Raw genomic sequence first — 24,893 nt, forward strand, 5'->3', positions numbered from 1 at the left:
TGACTAGCTGGTTACTCCAATTCCAATGGGAGTGGCTGGCCCCCTACCTGAGGGCATTGTAGGACTTGTGCTAGGGCGTAGCTCGCTTTCTTTTCAAGAAATTTTGGTGGTGTATGGTGTGGTAGATTCTGATTATATTGGAGAAATTAAAGTTTTGATCTCGCCGCCTACCAAAACTGTGCAAATTAATAAAGGTCAAAGAATAACACAGTTTTTGCTTTTACCTTATCAGACAGGAAAAAATTTGACTTCTCAAGCTAAGAGCCACAGAGCGTTTAGATCTAGTGATCTAGCCTTTTGGGTGCCAGGAAATTACAGCTCCAAGGCCTTTAAAAGATCTTTTAATTCAAGAAAGTAAAATGTCAGGGCTATTAGACACAAGAACTGACCCAGCTCCTGGCCAACACATACTACTGAAAATGAGTTGGTAGGATTAGAGAAAGTGGTATGCAGGGTGGGAATGCTGTAGAGAAAAAGGTGAGGGAGAGTTTAAAACCTTGAAGAGTAGTGAGTTCCCCGTTGCTGGAAGTATTCAAACAAAGATTAGATGGTTACTTGTCATCTAAAAAGCTATAGACCAGATTTCGTTTACAAAACGATAATTAGAAAAGCTTATAAAGATGTTGTACAACACCTCTTTACTTGCTTCTCATATTTAGGTGCCAAAAGTTTTAAAAATTGATAATGCCCATTTAAAGCTGCAGAGAGATTGTTTACTAACTTTAAATGATTTCCAAAAATTATTAGGAGTTATTAAGGGACAGTAATTGGATACACCCACATTTAAAACTGACTACTGCAGATTTAAAGCCTTTGTTTGATTACTTAAAAAGCGATCCTAATTTCAGTTCTAAGAAAAAGTTGACTAATGAGACAGACGGCTCTTGTTAAAGTAGATGAGACTTTAAATGATCAGTTAATTAAGATTAATATTACCAAAAGATGAGATTAAATTATTCTTGCCACAGAACATACACCTACAGAGTGCTTGTGACCAGTGACCCCAAGAAAAATAGTTTTATCTTTTCCCAGCTTGGTGACACAATTAATTATAAAAGGAGGAAATAAGAAGTGTAGAACTTTTTAGAAAACAAGTAACAAATATAATAATTTCACTCAATAAGGATCAACTGCAAGTCTTTTACAAAATAGTGATGATTGGCAAGTTGCCCTGATAGATTTCAGGGGTCAAATTTTGTTTCATTTGCCCTCGAGCCCTCACAGTAGTTAAAAGTTCAAAAATGTTAAATTGGCAGTTTGAGGATACCTGTGGAACTTTCCAACCCTATGTAGTTCCTACGCTCCCCTTTACCCTATGGGGGAGGGACATGCTATCTCAAATAAGAGATATTCAGAGAAGTTTTCTCAATTTCTTAGTTATCAACAGGCGGTACAATTAACAATACTTTATATATTGTTATAAATACATGATATAAATATATTTGCCTAATTACAGTTTGCCTAATTGGGTATGGGTACAAATAAAATATAATAAAGGTATACCTAATTCTATTTATGGATCTATACTTGATTAATTTGTATATAAATTAATATGTATACTATATATGCATATTATATATATACTGTATAATTGAATATATATTGCAGTAATATAATGTGTGTGAGTGGCTGATATTAATTGGTATAGATTGATGTGCTGTGATGATATATGTTCTATATACTGTATAATTATATATGTGTGACATGTATTATTGCAGTACATTGGTTTGTGTTGGTTGGTATTAGCTGTGTACGTGTTGTATTGCTGTAATATATATATTAATATATTAATTATAAAGATTAATTCAAGTATATCGATTTATATATATTATATGGTAACAAGTATAAACTATATAAATACATTTTGCATTTAGGTATATCTGTATACTAAAATGAGATAAAGAGGTTATACATTTATTATTTAAATTTATACAGAGACCTAAACTAAACATTAGACCTAAATTAACATATCTCTAAATTCATGTTGTTAAAATGTAAATTTTAAAAATTAAAAAATTAAATTGACAACTGCTTGACAATTCCTTTGCCATAAAACCCCCATAGGTGTAATTGGGGAAGCCAGACAAAAAATTGGTTTTATGGCAAAACGGCCCCCTAGAGTGGGTCCATCTTCCCACTCAAACTAAAAAAGTAGCGGCTTCTTATCTAAGATTGATAGCTACTTTGATATTAAAGGAAAAAAGTGGAACATTGAATAATTTGGTAAAGAGCCATCAAAAATTGTAATTCCATATAATAAAGAACAACTTGATGTGCTTCTAATGTTTGATGAAAATTGGCAGATTGCTATAGGAAACTATTTTGGTCAAAATTTTTGCATCATTTACCTTCACATGCTTTGCTGAATTTTATATCCAGACATCCAGTTAATTTTCCTGTCAGATATAAACAGTCTCCTATTCCAAATGCTCAGATAGCCTTTACTGATGGGTCAGCAAATGGTAAAGCCTTCATAGTTACTAAAAATCAGCAAAAAGTTTTAAAAACACGAAAAACTTCAGCTAAAAGAGCTGAAATAACAACAGTCATAGAGGCTTTTGCTATGTTTGCAGATGAGGAATTTAATCTTTACTCTGATTCTCAGTATGTGGTCAGGCTGATTCCACACATTGAAACTGCGGTTTTGCCTGAAAATAAAACTGCCATATTTCATTTGTTAACTAAATTACAACAACAATTTGAAAAAAAAATAAAATATTTTTCATTGGACATATTCAGGTTCATTCCGGATTGCCTGGCCCTTTAAATGCCTTTAATGATTTGGCTGACTTGTTAACCAGAAATACAGTGGCTACTGTGATTGAGGAGGCCAGAGCCTCTCACTCACTTCATCATCAATACGCTACTGCTTTAAGATATCAATTCCAAATTCCCAGAGAGACTGCTCAAGAGATTGTGCGTTCTTGCTTACACTGCCCTACTGTTTATAATAGTCTACCTATGGGAGTTAATCCCTGTGGTCTCAAACCTAACGTACTCTGGCAAATGGATGTAACTCATGTTTCTTCATTTGGAAAACTGTCCTTTGTTCATGTAACTGTAGATACCTTTTATCACGTTATTATTACAACTGCTCGTACTGGAGAGGCAGGTAAAGATGTGATACAACATCTCTTTACTTGTTTTTCATATTTGGGCCTGCCAAAAGTTTTGAAAACTGACAATGCTCCTGCTTACACTTCTAAGTCTTTTCAAAAATTTTGTATAAAGTTTCAAATTAAACATAATACAGACATCCCTTATTACCCACAGGGACAAGCCATTGTTGAAAGAACCCATCAAACATTAAAAATCCAAATTCAAAAACTAAAAGAAGGGGAGTTTAAGTATAGTTCTCCCCATCAAATCTTGCAACATGCTCTTTTCATAATAAATATTTTAAATACTGATTCAGCCGGAATTACTGCAATGCTTCCCATTGGTGCCTGGAGCAATTAAATACAAAACCATTAGTCAAATGGAAGGACCTCCTCTCAGGACAATGGAAGGGTCCTGACCCATTATTAACTATCGGTGGAGGATGTGCTTATATTTTTCCACAGGATGCAGATTCTCCAATTTAGACAGGATGATTCACCATGTTGCAGACCCCCAGACATCCAGTTCCCCCATTGCTTCAATCGCAAAAGAGGAGCCCGCCAGAAGGGGAGGCAAGATAAACATCGAGATCCCGGCGGGACTGACGAGGCTGCTGCAGCGCGAACTCCAACCAGAAAATAATTCTACTTATTCTGTTTTGGCTTGTCTACCCTCTTCTTATGTTTTTCTCTTTACCAATGATTCTGGAAAACTTAATGTACATGTGACTTTAAACTGGTGGACCCAATGTAGTGACCTGTGAATAATGTATGCTCTCATCTTGTTTAAACCCTCAATATAATGTTTGCTCCTTTGTAAGTGTTACAACGTCCACCTTATCTTATAATGTAACCACTTATTGATATAACTATAGTCTTGCTGTATTACAACAACTTCAAGATTTAATGCGATTGCGACGATTTGTGGGCTTACTTATTTTAGGAATATCGGCTTTGATAGCAGCAATTACTTCTGTTACTGCAGCAGCAATATCATTGAGTCAACAAGTGCATACTGCCCAATATGTTGATACCATGTCTAAAAATGTTTCTCTAACTCTAACAACACAAGAAGCTATAGATAGGAAATTAGAGATGAGAGTAGACGCCTTAAAAGAGGCAATAATGCATATTGGGACTGAGTTACAGGCGTTAAAAGTGAAAATGGCTCTGTCTTGCCACGCTGATTACCGGTGGATATGCGTGACATCTTTAAAGGTAAACGAGACAGATTATGAATGGGAAAAAATCAAAAATCATATCTCAGGTGTTTGGAACAGCTCTGACATTGGCCTGGACTTAGGGAAACTTCATAATCAAATACAGACCCTGGAACACTCTCGACTGGATTTTACTGCCGCTGGGGCAGCTAATGACTTTTTTCACACTTTCTCTAACTTCATTTCAGGAAAAAACATTCTGTCTAATATCCTTGGATACATCGCTGCTGGTGCTTTAATTTTGCTTCTCATATTCATTCTTCCTTGTATTGTCAGGATTCTTCGGCAGAACATTCAGAAGCTCGCGACTGAGCTGCATCTGGCTGTTTTAAGAAATAAAAAAGGGGGAGATGCCGGGAGCCGGCATATTGCATATTGAGTGCATATTACATATTGAGTGCAGCACTTTCCACAGCATCATCTTTCAGGATCTGAAATAGCTCAACTGGAATTCTATCACTGCCGGGAGCCAGCGTGAGGCACTCCGCCCATGACAAAGGTCATGAGGAAGGAGGCTCGGCATACGCAAAGGCAGAATCGAGCCTCAGGAGTCCCCCTGGAAATTCTCGAGCATCTACCCCCAAAACCAGAGTCTGCCTACTTTCTGCTTTGTGCTTTCACCCACACCTCTGACTTTACGGGGGGCTGTCTCCCACTACCTCTCTCTGGAAAAAGAGTTAGCTCACAGCTCCAGTTAATAATTTTTGGATGTGACAGTGTTTCAACCTACAAACTCCTTTGGAAATCCTCTAGCCTGCCTGAATGGGTTTTTCCGGCCACATGTGATTGTTCAGAGCCTCCCAACTGTGAGAGGCAGGAGATGTTCTAAACTGCCTAAACACAGATTCCTTTGAGTAGTTAAGAGATTGATTAGAAATTGTATTGGTGAAGGGTTTTTCACTTGTTGGGCCAATGTTTGCTGCTAAGTCTCCATACTCCTTACCTACTGTGTTCTTGGCAGTGTATTGATTGATATAATGGGTGTATAGAAATGTAAAATGCAGCTTTGTCCAATGCTTTTTGGAAGGCTGGCGCCTGACTTTGGAATAATCACCTTTAGAGAAAGATAAGTTTCTTAAAATGTTAACAGGCCTCCTGGCCAGAAGATGATGTCAATCACCTGAACTTTTGCATATGATAAGGAAGAAAGCCTGGCTTGCTGCATGGCTCTACCCCTTCCCCCATTATCCTCTATGCATACCTTTAGGTATAAAAACTACTTTAGAAAATAAAGTGCGGGCCTTGTTCACTGAAACTTGGTCTCCCCATGTCATTCTTCCCTTTAACTTCCGGCTGAGCGTCCATCTGGAGCGCGGATGTCCTCTGCGACCATTTATTTGCCTGGGCTTCTAAGACCCACTCGAGAGGGTGTCTAAGGTGGGGCACCTTCCGCTATTCGAGAGGGCGCCTGCGGCCTCCGTGGTCAGAGCTAACCTGGTGTCACGGGTTATATTGATTTTTCGCGTAAACCAAGCCACTCAGCTTCTTTTTTCTACTGAATTTTCCTACTGAGCTATCTTTATTTCAGCCGCTTTTCTCCACTGAATTTCTTCACTGAGCTATCCTTATTCTATTACTCTTTATATCTTTGATGAATAAATAATTAAATAGGTCGCCGACGCCGTCCCCGCTTCGAATACCCTGGATCAGCCGGGGCTGGACCCCGGCAAGCACCCAGGACAGATCTCCTTTAGGATGGACTGCTTGGATCTCCTTGCAGTCCATGGGACTCTCAAGAGTCTTCTCCAACACCATAGTTCAAAAGCATCAATTCTTTGGGCCTCAGCTTTCTTCACAGTCCAACTCTCTCATCCATACATGGCCACTGGAAAAACCATAGCCTTGACTAGATGGACCTTTGTTGGCAAAGTAATGTCTCTGCTTTTGAATATGCTATCTAGGTTGGTCATAACTTTCCTTCCAAGGAGTAAGCGTCTTTTAATTTCATGGCTACAGTCACCATCTGCAGTGATTTGGAGCCCCCCAAAATAAAGTCTGACACTGTTTCCATTGTTTCGCCATCTATTTCCCATGAAGTGATGGGACCAGATGCCATGATCTTCATTTTCTGAGTGCTGAGCTTTAAGCCAGCTTTTTCACTCTCCTCTTTTACTTTCCTCAAGAGGCTTTTTAGCTCCTCTTCACTTTCTGCCATAAGAGTGGTGTCATCTGCATATCTGAGGTTATTGATATTTCTCCTGGCAATCTTGATTCCAGCTTGTTCTTCTTCCAGCCCAGCATTTCTCATGATGAACTCTGCATATAAGTTAAATAAGCAGGGTGACAATATACAACCTTGACGTACTCCTTTTTCTATTTGGAACCAGTCTGGTGTTCCATGTCCAGTTCTAACTATTGCCTCCTGACCTGCATATATGTTTCTCAAGAGGTAGGTCAAGTGGTCTAGTATTCCCATCTCTTTCAGAATTTTCCACAATTTATTGTGATCCACATAGTCAAAGGCTTTGGCATAGTCAATAAAGCAGAAATAAATGTTTTTCTGGAACTCTCTTGCTTTTTTGATGATCCAGTGGATGTTGGCAATTTGATCTCTGGTTCCTCTGCCTTTTCTAAAACCAGCTTGAACATCTGGAAGTTCACAGTTTATGTATTGCTAAAGCCTGGTTTGGAGAATTTTTAGCATTACTTTACTAGCGTGTGACATGGGTGCAATTGTGCAGTAGTTTGAGCATTCTTTGGCATTGCCTTTCTTTGGGATTGAAATGAAAACTGACCTTTTCCAGTCCTGTGGCCACTGCTGAGTTTTCCAAATTTGTTGGCATATTGAGTGCAGCACTTTCACAGCATCATCTTTCAGGATTTGAAAGAGCTCAACTGGAATTCCATCACGTCCACTAGCTTTATTCATAGTGATGCTTTCTAAGACCTACTTGACTTCACATTCCAGGATGTCTGGCTCTAATTATTAGCCTATTAATTCTAGGTAATTCAGTTGTTGACCATGCTTTCATCTCAAGAAAAATCTGTTATTTCAGTGTCCTTCCTTAACAAAGTACTACAAAGCTGAAAAACACCTCAAATTAAAATATTGATTGGGAAGAAGCCAATTCATGTCACCAGAATGAAATCTGAGACTCAGAAAACGTTTGAAGTGACTTCACAGAAATGCAAACATGTGCTCTCTAAGATGTTGAAGCTCTCCCAGCATTCAACGAAGCTCCCTCCTCACTCTGGGTTCTGGTCACCCCCTTCACCCTCTTCTCTTGTGCTGAAAGCATAGATTATCTAGTCAGGGAAAACTACACTTAGGATTTATAAGTAGTTACAAAGACCAACCTAGACAGCATATTAAAAGCAGAGACATTACTTTGCCAACAAAGGTCCATCTAGTCAAGGCTGTGGTTTTTCCAAGAGTCATGTATGGATGTGAGAGTTGGACTATAAAGAAAGCTGAGTGCTGAAGAATTGATGTTTTTGAACTGTGGTGTTGGCAAAGACTTGAGAGTCCCTTAGACTGCAAGGACATCCAACCAGTCCATCCTAAAGGAAATCAGTCCTGAATATTCATTGGAAGGACTAATGCTGAAGCTGAAACTCCAATACTTTGGCCTCCTGATGCAAAGAACTGACTCATTGGAAAAGACCCTGATGCTGGAAAAGATTGAGGGCAGGAGGAGAAGGGGTCGACAGAGGATGAGATGGCTGGATGGCATCACCAACTCAATGGACATGAGTCTGAGTAAACTCTGGGAGTTGGGGATGGACAGGGAGGCCTGGCGTGCTGCAGTCCATGGGGTCGCAAAGAGTTGGACACGACTGAGTGACTGAACTGAACTGAACAATGACTTAAATATGTCACCCAGGATTTCTGTTTACATGTTTGTCATTTTTCTTGTGAAAGTGAAGTGAAAGTCAAAGTCAGTCAGTCGTGTCTGACTCTTTGCGACCATGGACTATACAGCCCATGGAGTTCTCCAGGCCAGAATACTGGAGTGGGGAGCCTTTCCCTTCTCCAGGGGATCTTCCCAACCCAGGGATCGAACCCAGGTATCCCACATTGTGGGCAGATTCTTTCCCAGCTGAGCCACAAGGGAAGCCTAGTCATTTTTGTTACTTATTGTCAAATATTTTAATTAATATTTTTAATACAGAATGGTAATTGAGGAGAATTTGGAAAATGCATGAGGAAGACATGTAAAACTAGTCAGTGTGTGTAATTATAGTACCTAATGATAACCACTGTTAATATTTTAATTTTTTTCCGATAATCTTTCTTCATATGTTTCCTAATACACATACTTTTGTTAAATAGTTATTTTTCAATAGGTATTATTCTTTTAAGATCAGAATATATTTCTCCAGATAGAGTAATGCATGCTGTGTCAATAATATGCTGTCACAATAATATGCTGTATCAATTCACACTTTCTCAAGGGAAAAAATATAATTTCTAGAGACACATAATTTTTTTTTAACTTCAGTATATACTGCTGCTACTGCTGCTAAGTCACTTCAGTCATGTCCGACTCTGTGCAACCCCATAGACGGCAGCCCTATACTAACTATGGGTAAAATACTCTTTTGCCTGACTTTGCTTGTATTATTGAGAGGCTCTGCTCACCTCTGGCCTTACATTTTCATCTGAAAAGCAGGAATTGGAACAATGGGTCTCGAAGTTTTCCTAGTGATAGCATTCTAATCTTTTGTTTCATTTGCCTTTTTGTACAGTTATGTGTGAGTTGTAAGTTAAAGTCTATGATGTTTAAATGTACTGTCTCCACCATTATAAAGAGAGAGGAATAAAAGATACTATCTTTGCAAGGCTACTTCTGGAATGCGGTTTGTAACACATTTTTGGTGTGAAGCTTCCGAAAGCCAAGAGGAAACAAAGCACCCTCCTCCCTGCGCCTGGCGGTTCCGGATCCCTGTGTCGGGTGTGGCTCCACGGTGATTCTCCTGAGGTCTGGCAGGCGCCTACCAGGTGCAAGCAGAGGTGGCGGGGCTCCCAGGACCAACATCAGAAAGGCGGCTTAACTATGCTTCGTTAAGCCATTCTCTTTCAGGTTTCCACAAATGCCTAACCTGTAGAGAGGGGCAAGCCCCTTCTGAGAGTTCACAGGTCCCTTCATGCTGCTGTGCCCACTTCTGAAAAGCAGAATGCAAATATACCTGCCAGAGTCCAGCTCCAGCAGCCAGGGAATCAACCTGAAGAGATGAGTGGTGTCCGCGAGAAACGATGCAGCCTCTCAATTTTCTTGGACTGCATATTTATTTCAAACTTAAGATTCTCTTTTATACTTTTAAAAAGCATTAGGTCAGAGGTTTGACATTTTTAGTTCCCCCTGACCCAGATTTGTTGTCTCCATAAATCACTGTTGCCCCTCAAAAGGAGTTCCTGCCTCCGCGATTCTCTTATCTACTTCTTCTCATGAGTCCTTGTGAATACATAGTAACTCATGCTAATGTCTGGGCTGCATACCACATTCCTCAGTTTATTTTTTATCTAAGTCCTGTTTGCCCCTAGTATCCTAAGCTCACTATTTCTTAAAAAGGGCTTCTAGCTATTAATATCTCTAAAGTTCTTAATCTCTATAAGCTATAGTAGAATATGCTAACATTACAACATTCCTTAAATCTTTAGCTTCTAACTATTTTAATTATTCCTAAGCCCTAAATTCAGCAAAATCCTTTGCCATAAACATTTCCCTCACAAATAGGCTTCAGATAGCAATCCCTCCCATGGCCTCAAGCTACGGCCTACGTGCTCACCCTGGAACACTCTTTTGTAAAAGTCCTTGAACAAATGTCAATGACTAACTTTATGAATTATTTTCTGAGCACAGCTGCAGAAGGCTTTGTGCCTTCTCATGCTCCTCTCAAGGACAGTAAGCACCTTAATATTCTTTTCAGTCAACTCAGCCAAGGAGAGGAAAAAACAAGTCAGAATCACAAGGCCTAACTCCTTCATCCCAGGTCTGTGCCTGCAGGACAAGGAGAGGCAGTTGGGGCTGTGCCTCCATTTTATCAGTAATGCCTAATGCGGCTCCTGACATATACCCATTGAGGAGGCAAAGGATCATCTAACATCATTTAATTTAGTGAACATCCCCAGACACCTCCCTCTACTTACCACCATTCCTAAAGCTTGCAGGAGAGCTACTGCATTGTTCAAAACATCTCCTTTATATCACTCTTTCAAAACCGTAAGAATTAAAAGAAATGACAATGCCCCCTCATTATATTTTCTTGCATATGTCTCCTTATATCTCATTTAGTTGTGTTACCATAGAAAGTCTGGATTTTTTAACCCAAGATACTAAGGTATGGTCTTCCCTGGTGGTCCGTGTTAAGAATCCACCTTCCAATGCATGAGAGACAGGTTTGATCCCTGGTCTCGGGATCTAGATTCCCACGTGCCCATGGGGCAATTAAGCCCATGCTTCACAACTACCGGCCCTGCACACCCCAGATTCTGTGTGCCACAATTAGAGAAACCCACAGGCCACAAAAACAAGACACTAAGATGTTTTTTTATCACACCCACACTTTGAGTTTTATATTCTCTTCCAAGAATTAAACAAACTGTGTTCTGGGAGGAAGAAGAAATCCCATGGTTTGTGTATCCCAGAATATCTTTAGCATATTTCATATATAAAATTGCTTAAATGTACATAAAGTATTGTAATTCCAGCTGATGCATTTGACTTTTACAGGGAGAATTTCCATTTCCTCACCATCCTCTCATTGCTTTATTCTGTGTGATGCAGGCTCTGTCTCCACCATTCTATGAACATTTGAAATGCTGCTGCTGCTGCTGCTAAGTCGCTTTAGTCATGTCCGACTCTGTGCGACCCCATAGATGGCAGCCCACTAGGCTCCTCTGTCCCTGGGACTCTCCAGGGAAGAATATTGGAGTGGGTTGCCATTTCCTTCTCCAATGCATGAAAGTGAAAAGTGAAAGTGAAGTTGCTCAGTCATGCCTGACTCTTAGCAACCCCATGGACTGCAGCCTACCAGGCTCCTCCGCCCATGGGATTTTCGAGGCAAGAGTACTGGAGTGGGGTGCTGGTCACATGTAAATTTTTTTTTTTCTTTACCTGATTAGAAATGGTAACATAGGGTCAATAAAGAAAGCTGAAAAGCACAAAGAAAAGGAAATATCCATAATCCTATCAACTACTAGTTAATTATGGAGTATTTCCTGCTAATCCCTATATGTGTATCAAGTAGTCCTTATGCTTTAATAGAAGGAATGACAAAAGTTATGTAGTAATTGGAGCCTTCTTTTTCCACTTAAAATATATCATAGTTTCTCACATTCAGATTTTTTTACATTGCTGCACAGATTTCCATGCTGTAAACTACCTATCATAAAATCCTTAAGACTTATGCTAGACACACAGGGTTTAAATTTTTCCCAAAACTATCATCTTTGCTCACGGCTCTGATTATTTCTTTGGAATAAATTCTCAGTGGGACTGCTGGTTAAAAAGTCATGTCCATATTAAGACTTTTAACATACAAAAATGTTATGTTAAAAACTAAAAGTTTGGGGGTATTGGTCCCCTCAACACGTTTACTCACACTGGTTGACCTTTTTATTCTTTGCCAAGTAATAAGAAAATGGCAGCTCCTTTTGTTTGTTCCTTAATGCCAGCCATGTTACTTTCGTTTCTCTTCTACTAACCATACAGGTTTACTTACAACTTTACACATAAATCGTGTTCACTCTTAATTTTCCAGCATTGTTTGCAAGAGTGTTTCAACAGAAAAGTTTTCCCCTTTATCCATTCCACCTAACCAACTCCTACTCCACCCAACTATAATGACATTCATTGCCTCCAAGAATTTGGCCCTTAATGCAGCTTTCTTTTTACCTTTTTCATGTATGTATATTTCATCTTCCATAAAACATTTAGTCCCTCAATAGCAAGGCTTCCATAAAGTTGAGACCCATTATGCTAATGGCCAGGGGTTGTTTAACCATTTACTTTCCCAGAGATGCTCTCCTGGGAACACAGGGTAAAACAAATTGATTTTAGCAGTTGGGAGAGCGATGGCCAAACCTTTCGTGATTTGGAAATCTATCCGGCCATGAGAGGCTTCAGTAGCAGAGGCTCAGCCACGGAAATCTCAAATATTGTCGTGAATGATGCCTGACTAATGGCAAAGACCGAGCAAGGGCCCAGGTGTCCCGACAATATGGAGGGCCTCAGGTCCAAAAGGAGTCATGACGGGTGTCTGTCGCACAGTGACCACTGCCTAAGCTCTAGATTTCTATTTTCAGGTCGTTACGCTTGATTTTTCCGGAAAAGGGACAATGATGACCACGCCAGCCCTTGATTCCTTTCCACCCTTCCTGCGTAGGGTGGTTAACAGTCTTTTCACCAAAGGCAGTGAACCAGCTATTCCGGCCGAGTCGCCGCGGCTCTCCTTCAGGTCTGCAGGCAGAGGAACCAGAGACACGCCGTGTGCCGGCGGAGACGCTCCGACGTCTCCGCGCCCACGGGGAACACTCTGCAGTGCCGCACCCCGCCCCACCAACGCGGGGACTGCCCCTCCAGGCGCGGGGACCTCCCCTCCAGCGCAGGGACCGCGCCTCTAGGAGCAGGGACCGTCCATTGGCCCTGCTAGACCCTCACCCCGCCCCCGGCACGGCCCAGCCACGCCCCCCCCCCCCCCCACGTTACCGCTCCGGACACCTTGTGAGTCTGGGGATTGTTGCGTCTGGCAACCGAGCTCAGACCTCCGTCGGGCTGGGCTCAGCTTTCCCGCTGGTCTCCCCGAAAGTGACAGAGGCTTTCGTATCGCGCAAGCCCCCTCCTGGTCGCCCCGAGAGTCCCCTTTTTCTGGTGCCTCGTAGGGATGCTTTTGGTGATCCTCGTGCTCCTGCTGCCCTCCGTCTCAGGTAGGAGCCTGCAGAGTGTGCGCGCTGGTGGGGAACCGGAGCGGCTCGCGAGGCCGGCCGACTGGAACCGAGGGTGGGAGGAGATTTGCTTTTAGTCTCTAGTGAGAATCGTGGGGCTGCGTCCACTCCGGGGTCATAAGGAATTGCGGTAGAAAGCGTGACCAGAGCGTCCGCGGGTCGTGCTGCGTCGAGATCTAGAGGAGAAGGGACCACATAGCGCTGGAAGAGAAGTCTTGCTTGCGGTGGGCACTCAGCGGTGCCGGGTAATGGGTGAAACTGAGGCTTACCAAGGGCCAGGCTGGTGTTCAGTCGCTAGTCGTATCTGACTCTTTGCAAACCCATGGACTGCAGCAAACCAGGCTCCCCTGTCCTTCACCATCACCTGGAGTTTGCTCAGACTCATGTCCATTGAATCGGTGATGCCATTCAACCATCTCGTCCTCTGCCGTCCCCCTCTCTTTCTGCCTTCAATCTTTCCCAGCATCAGGGTCTTTTCCAACGAGTCAGTTCTCGTAAAGTGACCAAATGAACCACAGAATTGCTGATCTGGTGCTGGTGGTGACGGTTTGCTCGTGAGTTCCCAGGTGCCTGGGGATGTAGTTAGGCTGCTGTTGTGCCTGGGGGGAGCGTTTGCCCTATATTCTCTGGGCAGTTTGATAACTTGGGAGTAGGGGTGTTTGTGCCCCTGGGGCTTGGCTGGGCTAGGGGAGCCCACACAGTGTTCCCTAGTGTGTACTCTGTAGAAGTGGCCACCCAGATGTGCCAAGTGTGGACCCAAGAAGCTACTGCTTGCTTTGTGGGGGCTGAGAAGTTCATTTGGAGATCACGTAAGAACATGTTCTGGGTGGGCCCCGCCACCCACCCTCCTCGTTCCTCTTTAGTGGTGGAGGCTGTAACTCAGGATCCTGGAGGCAGCAGAAGTCACCATCCTTGTGCCCCACGTGGTGATGCCATTGACGCTGGCAGCAGCAAGGCACAAACACCCAAGAGGTATAAGAAGTAACAAGGTGGCCACTGGGCAAGACCTGTGAAAGAGGCAGCGGAGGGTGAAAAGTGCCCACTTGCAGATATTGCCAGAGGCAGCACAGAAGAGAGAAACCAAAGACTTGTGCTGTAGTGCCACCTGCTGGGAAGAAAATCTTTTAATTTCTAACAGGTTGAATCATTCTCTTCCTGCCTTATTGCACCTCACACTTTTTATACATGTTCAAGTTCCAAAGAAGTAAGTTAACCATGCATAGGGGTGAATTCTAACTAATCAAAATACTATACGTGGTGTTTTATAAAAACATTAAGCCTTTTTTTCCCAAGGTATTTTATTTTATTTATTTGTGGTTTTTTAAATTAATTTATTATTATTATTATTATTAATTTATTTATTTTAATTGGAGGCTAATTACTTTACAATATTGTATTGGTTTTGCCATACATCAACATGAATCCACCACGGGTGTACACGTGCTCCCCATCCTGAACCCCCCTCCCACCTCCCTCCCCATACCATCCCTCTGGGTCATCCCAGTGCACCAGCCCCAAGCATCCTGTATCCTGCATCGAACCTGGACTAGGCGATTCATTTCTTATATGATATTATACATGTTTCAATGCCATTCTCCCAAATCAACCCCCCCTCTCCCTCAGAGTGAAGTAAGCCAGAAAGAAAAACACCAATACAGTATACTAACGCATATATATGGAATTTACAAAGATGGTAACGATAACCCTGTATGCAAGACAGCAAAAGAGACACAGATGTATAGAACATTAAGCCTTTTATACCCCAGCCTACCTGCTGGGGGCCTACCTGCAAGGAAAGCAAACAGACAGAAAGTAAGAAATAGTCATGAATTGTTTATGAAGACTTGGATTCAGTATCTTTTCTTTACAACTGGTGATGCATCTTCCATCCAGTTTCATCTTCCCCACCAACCAGAACATGATTTTGTAGCATATTTTCCAAGTTTGATTAAAAAAAAAAGTGTGCAGTGTTATAGAATGTAGATGTTCTTGCTTACAAGCATTGTACCAGCCTTCTAAAAAGTTCATTAAAGGAGCATGGACATTAATTTCAATAAACGTTTGTTTTTCATATTCATTTTAAAAGGTAGTCTATGTAGACAGTGAGAGAAGGGGCAGGATGGTCAGGTTTCAATGAGATTTCACTTGATCAGAGACCAGAATTTTCCTGAAGGTACTGCCTGGGGGAGGATCTGGTTTTGTGCACGAGTACCAGAGTAATGTTTAAATTTAGCAAGCAGGTAGAGAGTCTCTGCACAACTTTTGTAAGTGTACAGAAGGTGAACAGTTCTCTTGATATGTAGTAGAGACTGTTTCATCTTCCTGAAACTCATCTGGAAAACTAGGGAATTTTATGAATGCAGCTTATCATATTATATAATGGCAAACATACAGCATTGCAACCCAATAATTATTATATTGTAAACTATCTAGAAAAAAACTTAGTCACAATACTATTTTTCTGAAACTAGAAATGTTTAGTTTGAAAATCCACACACGAGTACAGAATTCAGTATTCTGAGTGAGAGAAGAAATTTGGTAATTAAAAAGCGTGATATTGGACTCAATCATTACAGTGTTTAAACCTTGTGTTCAACTGGTTGCTGAAGCATACATTCCAAACTGTATATAGTTGAAAGTGTGCCTTTCATGATGCTTGTTAGTGGGAAGAAATACTTGCTAGCTGAATGGATTAAACCATCCCATTGACATTTCTTTTCTTTTAATATTAGAAATTCTTTCTTCATGATATGGTTTTGAGATAGGTAGTGAAGTCAAATACATGAACAAATGGCACTTGTATCATTTAATTTTGGATGTGCTGTTAACTTGATTTCTCTCTTGGTTCCAGGAAACTCTGAAGATGTTATAGATTGGTATCTATTAATAGGAATTATATTGCATTTCTAATCCAGTTTTTTCCTATTGCAAAATGACAATGTATGGCTCAGAATATTCAGTATATTTAATGTTATTAATAAAATTCAATGCTATACTGATCTTTTTGTTGTTCCTGTTCAGTCGCTAAGTCGTGTTCGACTCTTTGCAATCCCATGATCTGCAGCAAACCAAGCTTCCCTGTCCTTCACTCTCTCCCAGAGCTTGCTCAAATTTATGTCCATTGAGTCAGTAATGTTATCTAACCATCTCATTCTCTGCCCCCCGTTCTCCTTTTGCCTTCAATCCTTCCCAGCGTCAGGGTCTTTTCCAATGAATTGGCTCTTCACATCAGGTGGCCAAAGTTTTGGAGTTTCAGCTTCAGCACCAGTCCTTCCAGTGAATATTAGGATTGACTGGTTTGATCTCCTTTCTGTCCAAGGGATCTGCAAGAGTCTTCTCCAGCACCACAATTCCAAAGCATTAATTTTTTGGCACTCAGCCTTCTTTATTGTCCAATTCTCATATCTGTACATGACTACTGGAAAAACCATAGCTTTGACTATACAGACCTTTATCAGCAAAGTGATGTCTTTACTTTTTAACACATTGTCTAGGTTTGTCATAGCTTTCCTTCCAAGGAGCAAGCATCTTTTGATTTCATGGCTGCAGTCACTGTCCACAGTGATTTTGGAGCCCAAGAAAATAAAAATCTGTCACTGCTTCTACTTTTTCCACATCTGTTTGCCATGAAGTGATGGGACCTGATGCCATGATCTTGGCTTTTTGAATGCTGAGTTTCAAGCCAGCTTTTGCACTCTCCTCTTTCACCTTCAAGAGGCTCTTTAGTACTGATCTCTAAACAATGTTTTTAATAACTACATCCTTTTTTGTTTGTTTTTTGTTTTGGGCAGTTGATTGAGGAGAATTCATATATTAAGACCAGAATATTTGAAATGTTGAAAACATTTTGCCAAAAGTGGATTTCAGCACGTGGTGTAGTGAAGTGTTGGACAGAATGTCAAGAGAGGAATTTAGAATTTAGAAAATGATGAAAAAGGAGGATAACATTCACTTGTTTAGAGTCCTCTCTTGACTAGTCTTTCAATCTAAAGACCTAGACCCAAAGAATAAGAAAGAAAATTTCCCTCAGGGATCAAAACAGTCTATCTCCCACCTCCTTAGGTCCTATAACCTTATAGGAGAGGCCTCTGCATCCTTTTAGGACTTTAACCAATGTGTCTCCACCATAATCTTTTACATTATTTTCTAACAGATTTATAAGATTTTCAAGAGCACAGATAATTAAAAGGAAGAGGACTTGCTGAAGTAGGAACAACACTGTTCTAGGGAAGAACCCCCCCCCAAAAAAGGACAGAGGTAAAAAAAAATTCTAAAAGCATAACAATATAACAGCTTTACTGTCTGGATGCATTGGATAAACAGCCCAAAGAGCTACTGCAGGGGGCTTCTAAGGGAATGCACAATTCATTAATCAGTGAAAGAAGATTAAATTATTACTACTGGAACATCCAAGAAACCAATTTTTACTAAGGCTATTCAAAGTAATAAAATTTGATATTTCAAGGGTTTCCATTTATTTGCAAAATGCTCAATTCACTAATACAAAACACATAAAAGGAAGTCATCATTTTAAATATTTTAGCCAATATTTATTTTGACCTCTGATATCCACAAGGCTTATTTGATATTTACCTCTTGCCATAGCATGTCTCGAACACCCAGTGTGTACAGAGTGTAACAAAAAGAAGGTATATGCTCTCTGCCCTCTAGGACCTTGCCTTCTGAGAGGAAACTGAGCCCGAAGTGATAGGTAATCATATGTTTGTGTTTCAAACTATGGAAGCAGAATCTGAGCAGAGTGCTATAGACTATAGAAGACCTCTTAGAGGAGAGGTGAATGTCAAAATAGTGAGTTTAGAAAGAAGTGGGGAAGGACACATACCTATAAACATATTTTAAAACCAAAAACATTGATGCTATCTCTTCAATTTAGTGTTGAATGAAACTTTACCTTAATCCTCAACAAACCGAAAGCTCATAGATTATCATTTAAAATAAGCAAGACACATCCTTTGTGACAATTATCACTTGGGTAAAAGCAATAACAGTCATTTAAAACCTTGCCAAGAATCTTTCTATTTATTCTGTACTACCTACCTGATCTGATGCCAGTCCACAGTTCCTGCCTGATTAAATAAACTACTTTATTTTCATGTTCTTATTCTCTTTATTCCTAGATGCCTGTGGTGATCCACCAAGGTTTGAAACTATGAGGCTCCGGGGTGCGCCTAAACCCAGATATCGTCCTGGGGAACGTGTACAATATGACTGTCGCCTAGGTTTCAAGCCCATAATTCCTCTTCGTCCCAGATCTGCTGTTTGTGAGGATGACAATACATGGTCAGCTCTCGAGGAAGCCTGTACAAGTGAGTAAACTTTTTTTTTATTATTGCTCTGGAGAGTTTCACACATTTTAGCGCACATATTCATCTACTGCAATAATGGTTTTCTCATGTGAATATAGGTTTTAGATGGCAATGCATTTTTTCAGGCTTAAAAAAATCCCCAAAGAAAAATCTTCTTGGCAATTGGTTACCTGGGTAGATACAAATCATGTTTGGCCATATAATATGTAAAGAAAATAATAATTAAATAAAATAATAAGATCCCCATGGATTCAAACAAGAATTGTAGACTTTTGAATTTGATTTAAATCTATTTTTGAAATTGCTGTAAACCAACAAATTTTAATATTTTCTCTTAGGAAAATCATGCCCTAATCTGGGGGATCCAGTGAACGGTCAAGTTTACTTCGTCAATGGAAGTATTCTGTTTGGTTCACAGGCTCACTTTGTTTGTAATCAGGGGTGAGTAAGATGCTACTTACAGAAAATAAGGTTCAGTTCAGTTCAGTTCAGTCGCTCAGTTGTGTCTGACTCTTTGTGACCCCATGAACCGCACTCGCCAGGCCTCCCTGTCCATCACCAACTCCCGGAGTTCACCCAAACCCATGTCCATCGAGTGGGTGATGCCATCCAACCATCTCATCCTCTGTCGTCCCCTTCTCCTCCTGCCCTCAATCTTTCCCAGCACCAGGGCCTTTTCCAATGAGTCAACTCTTCACATCAGGTGGCCAAAGTACTGGAGTTTCAGCTTCAACATCAGTCCCTCCAATGAACACCCAGGACTGATCTCCTTTAGGATGGACTGATTGGATCTCCTCACAGTCCAAGGGACTCTCAAGAGTCTTCTCCAACACCACAGTTCAAAAGCATCAATTCTTCTATGCTCAGCTTTCTTTCTAGTCCAACTCTCACATCCATACATTTCCACTGGAAAAACCATAGCCTTGACTAGACAGACCTTTGTTGGCAAAGTAGTGTCTCTGGTTTTGAATATGCTGTCTAGGTTGGTTATAACTTTCCTTCCAAGGAGTAAGCATCTTTTAATTTCATGGCTGCAATCACCATCTGCAGTGATTTTGGAGCCCAGAAAAATAAAGTCAGCCACTGTTTCCACTGTTTCCCCATCTATTTGCTATGAAGTGATGGGACCAGATGCCATGATCTTCGTTTTCTGAATGTTGAGCTTTAAGCCAACTTTTTTACTCTTCTCTTTCACTTTCATCAAGAGGCTTTAGAGTTCCTCTTCACTTTCTGCCATAAGGGTGGTGTCATCTGCATATCTGAGGTTATTGATATTTCTTCCAGCAATCTTGATTCCAGCTTGTGCTTCTCCCAGCCCAGTGTTTCTCATGATGTACTCTGCATATAAGTTAAATAAGCAGGGTGACAATATACAGCCTTGACGTACTCCTTTCCCAATTTGGAACTAGTCTGTTGTTCCATGTCCGGTTCTAACTGTTGCTTCCTGACCTGCATACAGGTTTCTCAAGAGGCAGGTCAGGTAGGTTTTAATTGTGATCTCCTCAAATATTTTCTCATGATTTTCTTTTTCTCACTCTCTCCTGGGACCTCTGTAATTTGAATGTTGGTTTGCATAATGTTTTCCCAGAGGCCTCTGAGACTGTCCTCTCTTATTTTCATTCTTCTTTATTCTCTGCTTCAGTTATTTCTCCATTCTATCTTCGTGTTCACTTACCATCCTTTTGCCTTGGTTATTTTGCTCTTAGTTCCCTCTAGTGTACTCTGTTTCAGTTATTGCCTTGCTCATTGCTGATTGACAATTCTTCATTTCTTCCAAGTCCTTATTAAACATTTCTTGTATCTTCTCTATCCATGCCTCCATCGTATCTATCTATGCCTCCATTTTATTTCTGAAATTTTGGGTCATCTTTACTATCATTACTCTAAACTTTTTCAGGTAGACTGCATGTTTTCTCTTCATTTGTTTGGTCTTGGGAGTTCTTACCAGGCTCTTTCATGTGCTACATGTTTCTTTGTCTTTTTAGTTTGTTTCATTTGCTGTGCTTGGGTCCATTTTTCACAGACTGCAAGGACGTAGTTCCTCCTACTTGCAGTGTCTGTCTCCCACGGGTGGGGTTGCTTTCCTGGTAGGCAGTGCCAGTGCCTGTTCTGGTGGTTGGAGGTGGATCTTGTCTCTAAAGGGCAGTGCTATACATCCAGTAGTGTATTTTGAGATGTCTGTGAACTTGGTATGGCTTTGAGCAGACTGTCTGCTAATGGGTAGGGTTCTATTCCTGTTTTGCTAATTGTTTGGCATGAAGTGTCCAGCACTGGAACTTGCTGGCCTTTGTGTCAGTCCAGGTCTTATGGTTGAGATGGAGGCCTTTTGGAGAGTTCTTGCCAATTAATATTCCATGAGGTTTGAAGTTCTCTGGTGGTCTAACATCATGGATCAGGTCTCCTATCTCAGAGTTTCAGGCCTAACCCCATTGCTGGAGCACCAAGATTCCACAAGCCATACAGCACAGAAGAGAAAGAGAAAAAAAAAGACAGAAAAAAAGAAAAATTCAAACATACAAATAATGGACAAAGGCCCAAGACAAATATTAAAAGCAGCACTTAACATGTAATAACATACTATCAAACAAACTAAAAAAAAAATTTTTTAAGAATGAAAATGGGAATGAAAAAATGAAAAGAGGAATTAAACCATAAACAAAGCCATAAATGAAAACAAAGAGTAGAAACTAGACTAGCAAAAATACAAAATCAAAAACATGGGGAAAACTGTAAGATAATGAGAAAGTACTGTGGAAATAGGAAAAACATTTTAAAACATTTATTTAAAAGCAAAAAGCATTAAGTAAAGGAAAAATAAAAGCAGTAATAAAGAACAATAAAACAATAGAAAAAAGAAGAAAGAAAAGATATTTAGAGAAAGATTGGTAGTAAGAATATTTTCCTGTGGCTTTCATTTGTACATGTCCATGTCCATGTCACACACAGAGCTCCAGCATGTCTGCCTACTCAGGAAGGTCTCCAAAAATTCTAGGAAGGCCTCTGGCACCTGCTGTGGGCCCTATGGGGTCAACTCAGGTTCAGATCTGGTTTTACTCCAGCTTTTACTTGCTTACAAAGTCTACAGTTGCCCTCACAGTCCACAGCCTTAAGCTAATTGTGGGGATTTAGTAGGCTGCTGCTGGGGCTACACAAGCGAATTCCCTTCCTCCGAGTCCCTGGTGCTCAGTTTTGGTTTTGGCCCCCTCTCTTTTTACAGATCATCATCTGGTGTGTGTTCCCCACCCAGGCAATGGAGGCATGAGCTGCGGCTTATTGGGGCTCACTTGCTTAGTCAGTCTGGGCAGAGGGAGCGATATGGCGGACACAGTTGGGATGTGCAAGGAAAACCTGTGGCAGCAGAGAGCTGTAGGAAGTTACTACAGCCTCAGGCAGGTCGTCTGCTCCCCCGGGGGAACTGGCCCCAGGTCGAGGCCCTTGGCAGTGCCAAGCAGCACAGGTACGGGCAGTGACTTTTGCCTGCTGACAGCTTGGTGGAGGCTGCAGTGGACGTCATGCCAACCTCTGGGGCGGGGGTCTGCCGTGGCACTTTGCCCCCCATCTCTGGCATGTGCTTTGGCGGCAGCCAGCCTGCTTGCCCACCTCTGGGACGACAGACCGCAGCCCATCTCACCTGTGGCATTCACGAAGGCAGTGTCCTGCTGTCTGCAAGCGCACAGAGTTGGAAGGTCCCCACAGCAGTGATCTCTTAACCCTCTGGCTGCACAGAGTTTTCCCTGGAGTCCCTCGTCTGTGCTGCACTAGGCCCTTCAGACTTTTATCATGGCCCTCAAGCCCAGTCCTCTCCCCATGGCCCTATCTCCACAGCCCGAGCCTCAACACCAACTCGCCACGGCAGGCGCGCAAACAAACGTCCCAGACTGGGAAGTGCTGTCAGTGCTGAGGTCTGTGGTGAATTCTTTCCACTTCTTTTTCCAAGCACTTGTTTGCAGGCTCCCCTCTGAGGTTCTGAAGCTCACCCCTATCCCCGCCCATCAGGGGATTTCCTAGTGTGTGGAAACGTTCCCTCCTTCATAGCTCCTTCCCAGAGGCACAGGTCATGTCCCCATACCCTTGTCTCCTTTTTAAATTCTTTTGCCCTACCCCGTTACATGAAAATTAGCTTGCCTTTTTGGAAGTCTGGGGTCTCTGCCAGCATTCCAATATTCTATAGGAGTTGCTCCACATGCAGATTTATTTTGGTGTATTTGTGGGGAGGAAGATGGTCTCTATGTTTTACTTCTAATCCATCGTGAAATCCCCCTCTTGTAGAACGATTGGTATAACTTCTCTTTTAAACATTTGGCAGAATTAAAGAGTTGAAAAGCATCAGATCCAGGACTTTTTTTTTTTTTAATGGAAGATTTTTGGTTACTGATTCAATCTACTCACTTGTCATATTCAATTCAAATTTTGTAATTTTTTAATGAAGTCATGGTAGATACTGTGTTTACATGGATTTGTTCATTGTATCTAGGCTATCATTTGTTGGCATAAAATTATTCATAGAGGTCTCATATTTTTAATTCTGTAGAACTAAGTGATAATATCCCCATTTAATTTCTGATTTGGGTAATTTAGATTTTTCTTTTTTTCTTAGTCCATCTAGCTAAGGGTTTGTCAGTGTTTTTGGTCTTTTGGAAAACCAACTTTTGATTTCACTGACGTTCTCTACTAATTTCTCTTCTCTATTTTACTGCTTTAATCTTTATTATTTACTTCCTTCTGGTAGTTTTGGGTTGATATCTTCTTTCACTAATTCCTTAAGTTGTAATATTAGGTTTCTTACTTTAATTGAAGAATAATTTACCTACAAACTAAATTACTTCAGGTACATCACATGCTGCTGCTGCTAAGTCACTTCAGTCATATCCGACTCTGTGCGATCCCATAGATGGCAGCCCACCAGGCTTCCCCGTCCCTGGGATTCTCCAGGCAAGAACACTGGAGTGGGTTGCGATTTCCTTCTCCAATGCATGAAAGTGAAAAGTGAAAGTGAAGTCTCTCAGTCGTGTCTGACTCTTCGCGACCCCATGGACTGCAGCCTACCAGGCTCCTCCGTCCATGGGGTTTTCCAGGCAAGAGTACTGGAGTGGGGTGCCATTGCCTTCTCCAAGTATATCACATAGGGATTGATATTTCTATATGTTTAAAATTGATTACCATGATGTCTAGTTATCATCTGTCAGCATACGAGGTTATTGCACAGTTATTACTGGTTTCCTACTTTCATCCTCATAACCTCTTTCTTTCATAACTGGAAATTTGTGCCTCCTAATCTCACTCACCTAATTCATTTCTCCCTCCACCCCTCCCTCTGGCAGCCCCTTTTTTGTTCTCTGTGGCTGGAGTGTGTTTGTGTTTTGTTGTTTCTCATTTGCTTTGTGTTTAATTGCACTTATAGATGAAATCATGCAATATTTATGTTTCATTTTCTTACTTTTCTCACTTTGCATAATATTCTCTAGGCCCATCCCATGTTGTTGCTAATGGCAAGATTTCCCTGTTTTTATGGCTGAGCTATAGTCCATTGTGTTTGTTTATCCATATGTTCTTAATCCTTTTAGTCCCCTGAAGGGCATATATTTAGCTACTGTATCATCTCTACTTTATGCAGCAATGAAGGTAGGGGTGCTGGGAAAAGTTGAAGGCAAGAGGAGAAGGGAGCAGCAGGGGATGAGAGGGTTGGATGGCATCACTGACTCAATGGACATGAATTTGAGCGAACTCCAGGAGTCAGTAAAGAAGAGGGGAGCCTGACATGCTGCAGTCCATGGGGGTCGCAAAGAGTAGGACATGACTTAGCGACGGAACAACTTTTCAACTCCAGAATTTCCTTTAGGCTTCTTTCTAGTTTTTCTGTCTCCTGTTTGAGATTTCCATGTTTTACATGTCTTTTCTTGATTTTCTAGATTTCTTCCTTTAGTTTTTTAAGCATCATTAAGGCAGTCATTTTTTTCTGTCAAATTTTATTGGGGGCTCAGGACCTTGGGATTTAGGCAAGAGACCTCCCTGCTGGCAAAGAGGCACCAAGGTATGGGAATCATTTAATGTTCTTCTGGAGGCACAGGTTGTTGGTGTGGACACATTTCTTCTTGTGGCAGTTGGCAGCATTGAGATGGAAGTGAGCAAATATTTGTGAGAGATGGTTTACTAACAGTGTGTTTGGGGGCAAACTTGTGGAAGGAAGGCTCAGTGATGCCACCCCACAGGCAAAGTGCGAAGTGTGAGTTGACTCCTTTCTTGAATTTGTGGTCTGAGAGTGTGTGGTCAACCTCCAGCTATATGCCCCCAAAATTCAAAACTGTTAGGCAAACAGGACGTCTCCCTTTTCTTGGATTTTAGCTTTGATATTCTCAATGGT

The 24,893-nt window shown here is 41.2% G+C and overlaps 1 protein-coding gene across 1 annotated transcript in view; it reads left to right on the plus strand.

Moving 5' to 3' along the window:
• The first annotated feature begins 12,985 nt into the window (after positions 1-12,985).
• LOC102400242 (membrane cofactor protein-like) overlaps positions 12,986-24,893 on the plus strand; it is a 43,762-nt gene continuing 31,854 nt past the window's right edge. Inside the window, exons 1-3 of the mRNA XM_045165641.1 lie at positions 12,986-13,187; positions 18,344-18,532; positions 18,871-18,973. Of these exons, the coding sequence (XP_045021576.1) occupies positions 13,145-13,187; positions 18,344-18,532; positions 18,871-18,973 (335 nt within the window). The 5' untranslated portion in view covers positions 12,986-13,144. The remainder of the gene's footprint in view (positions 13,188-18,343; positions 18,533-18,870; positions 18,974-24,893) is intronic.

The sequence above is a fragment of the Bubalus bubalis genome, chromosome 5 (genome assembly GCF_019923935.1).
Source record: "Bubalus bubalis isolate 160015118507 breed Murrah chromosome 5, NDDB_SH_1, whole genome shotgun sequence".
Classification (NCBI taxonomy): Eukaryota; Metazoa; Chordata; class Mammalia; order Artiodactyla; family Bovidae; genus Bubalus; species Bubalus bubalis.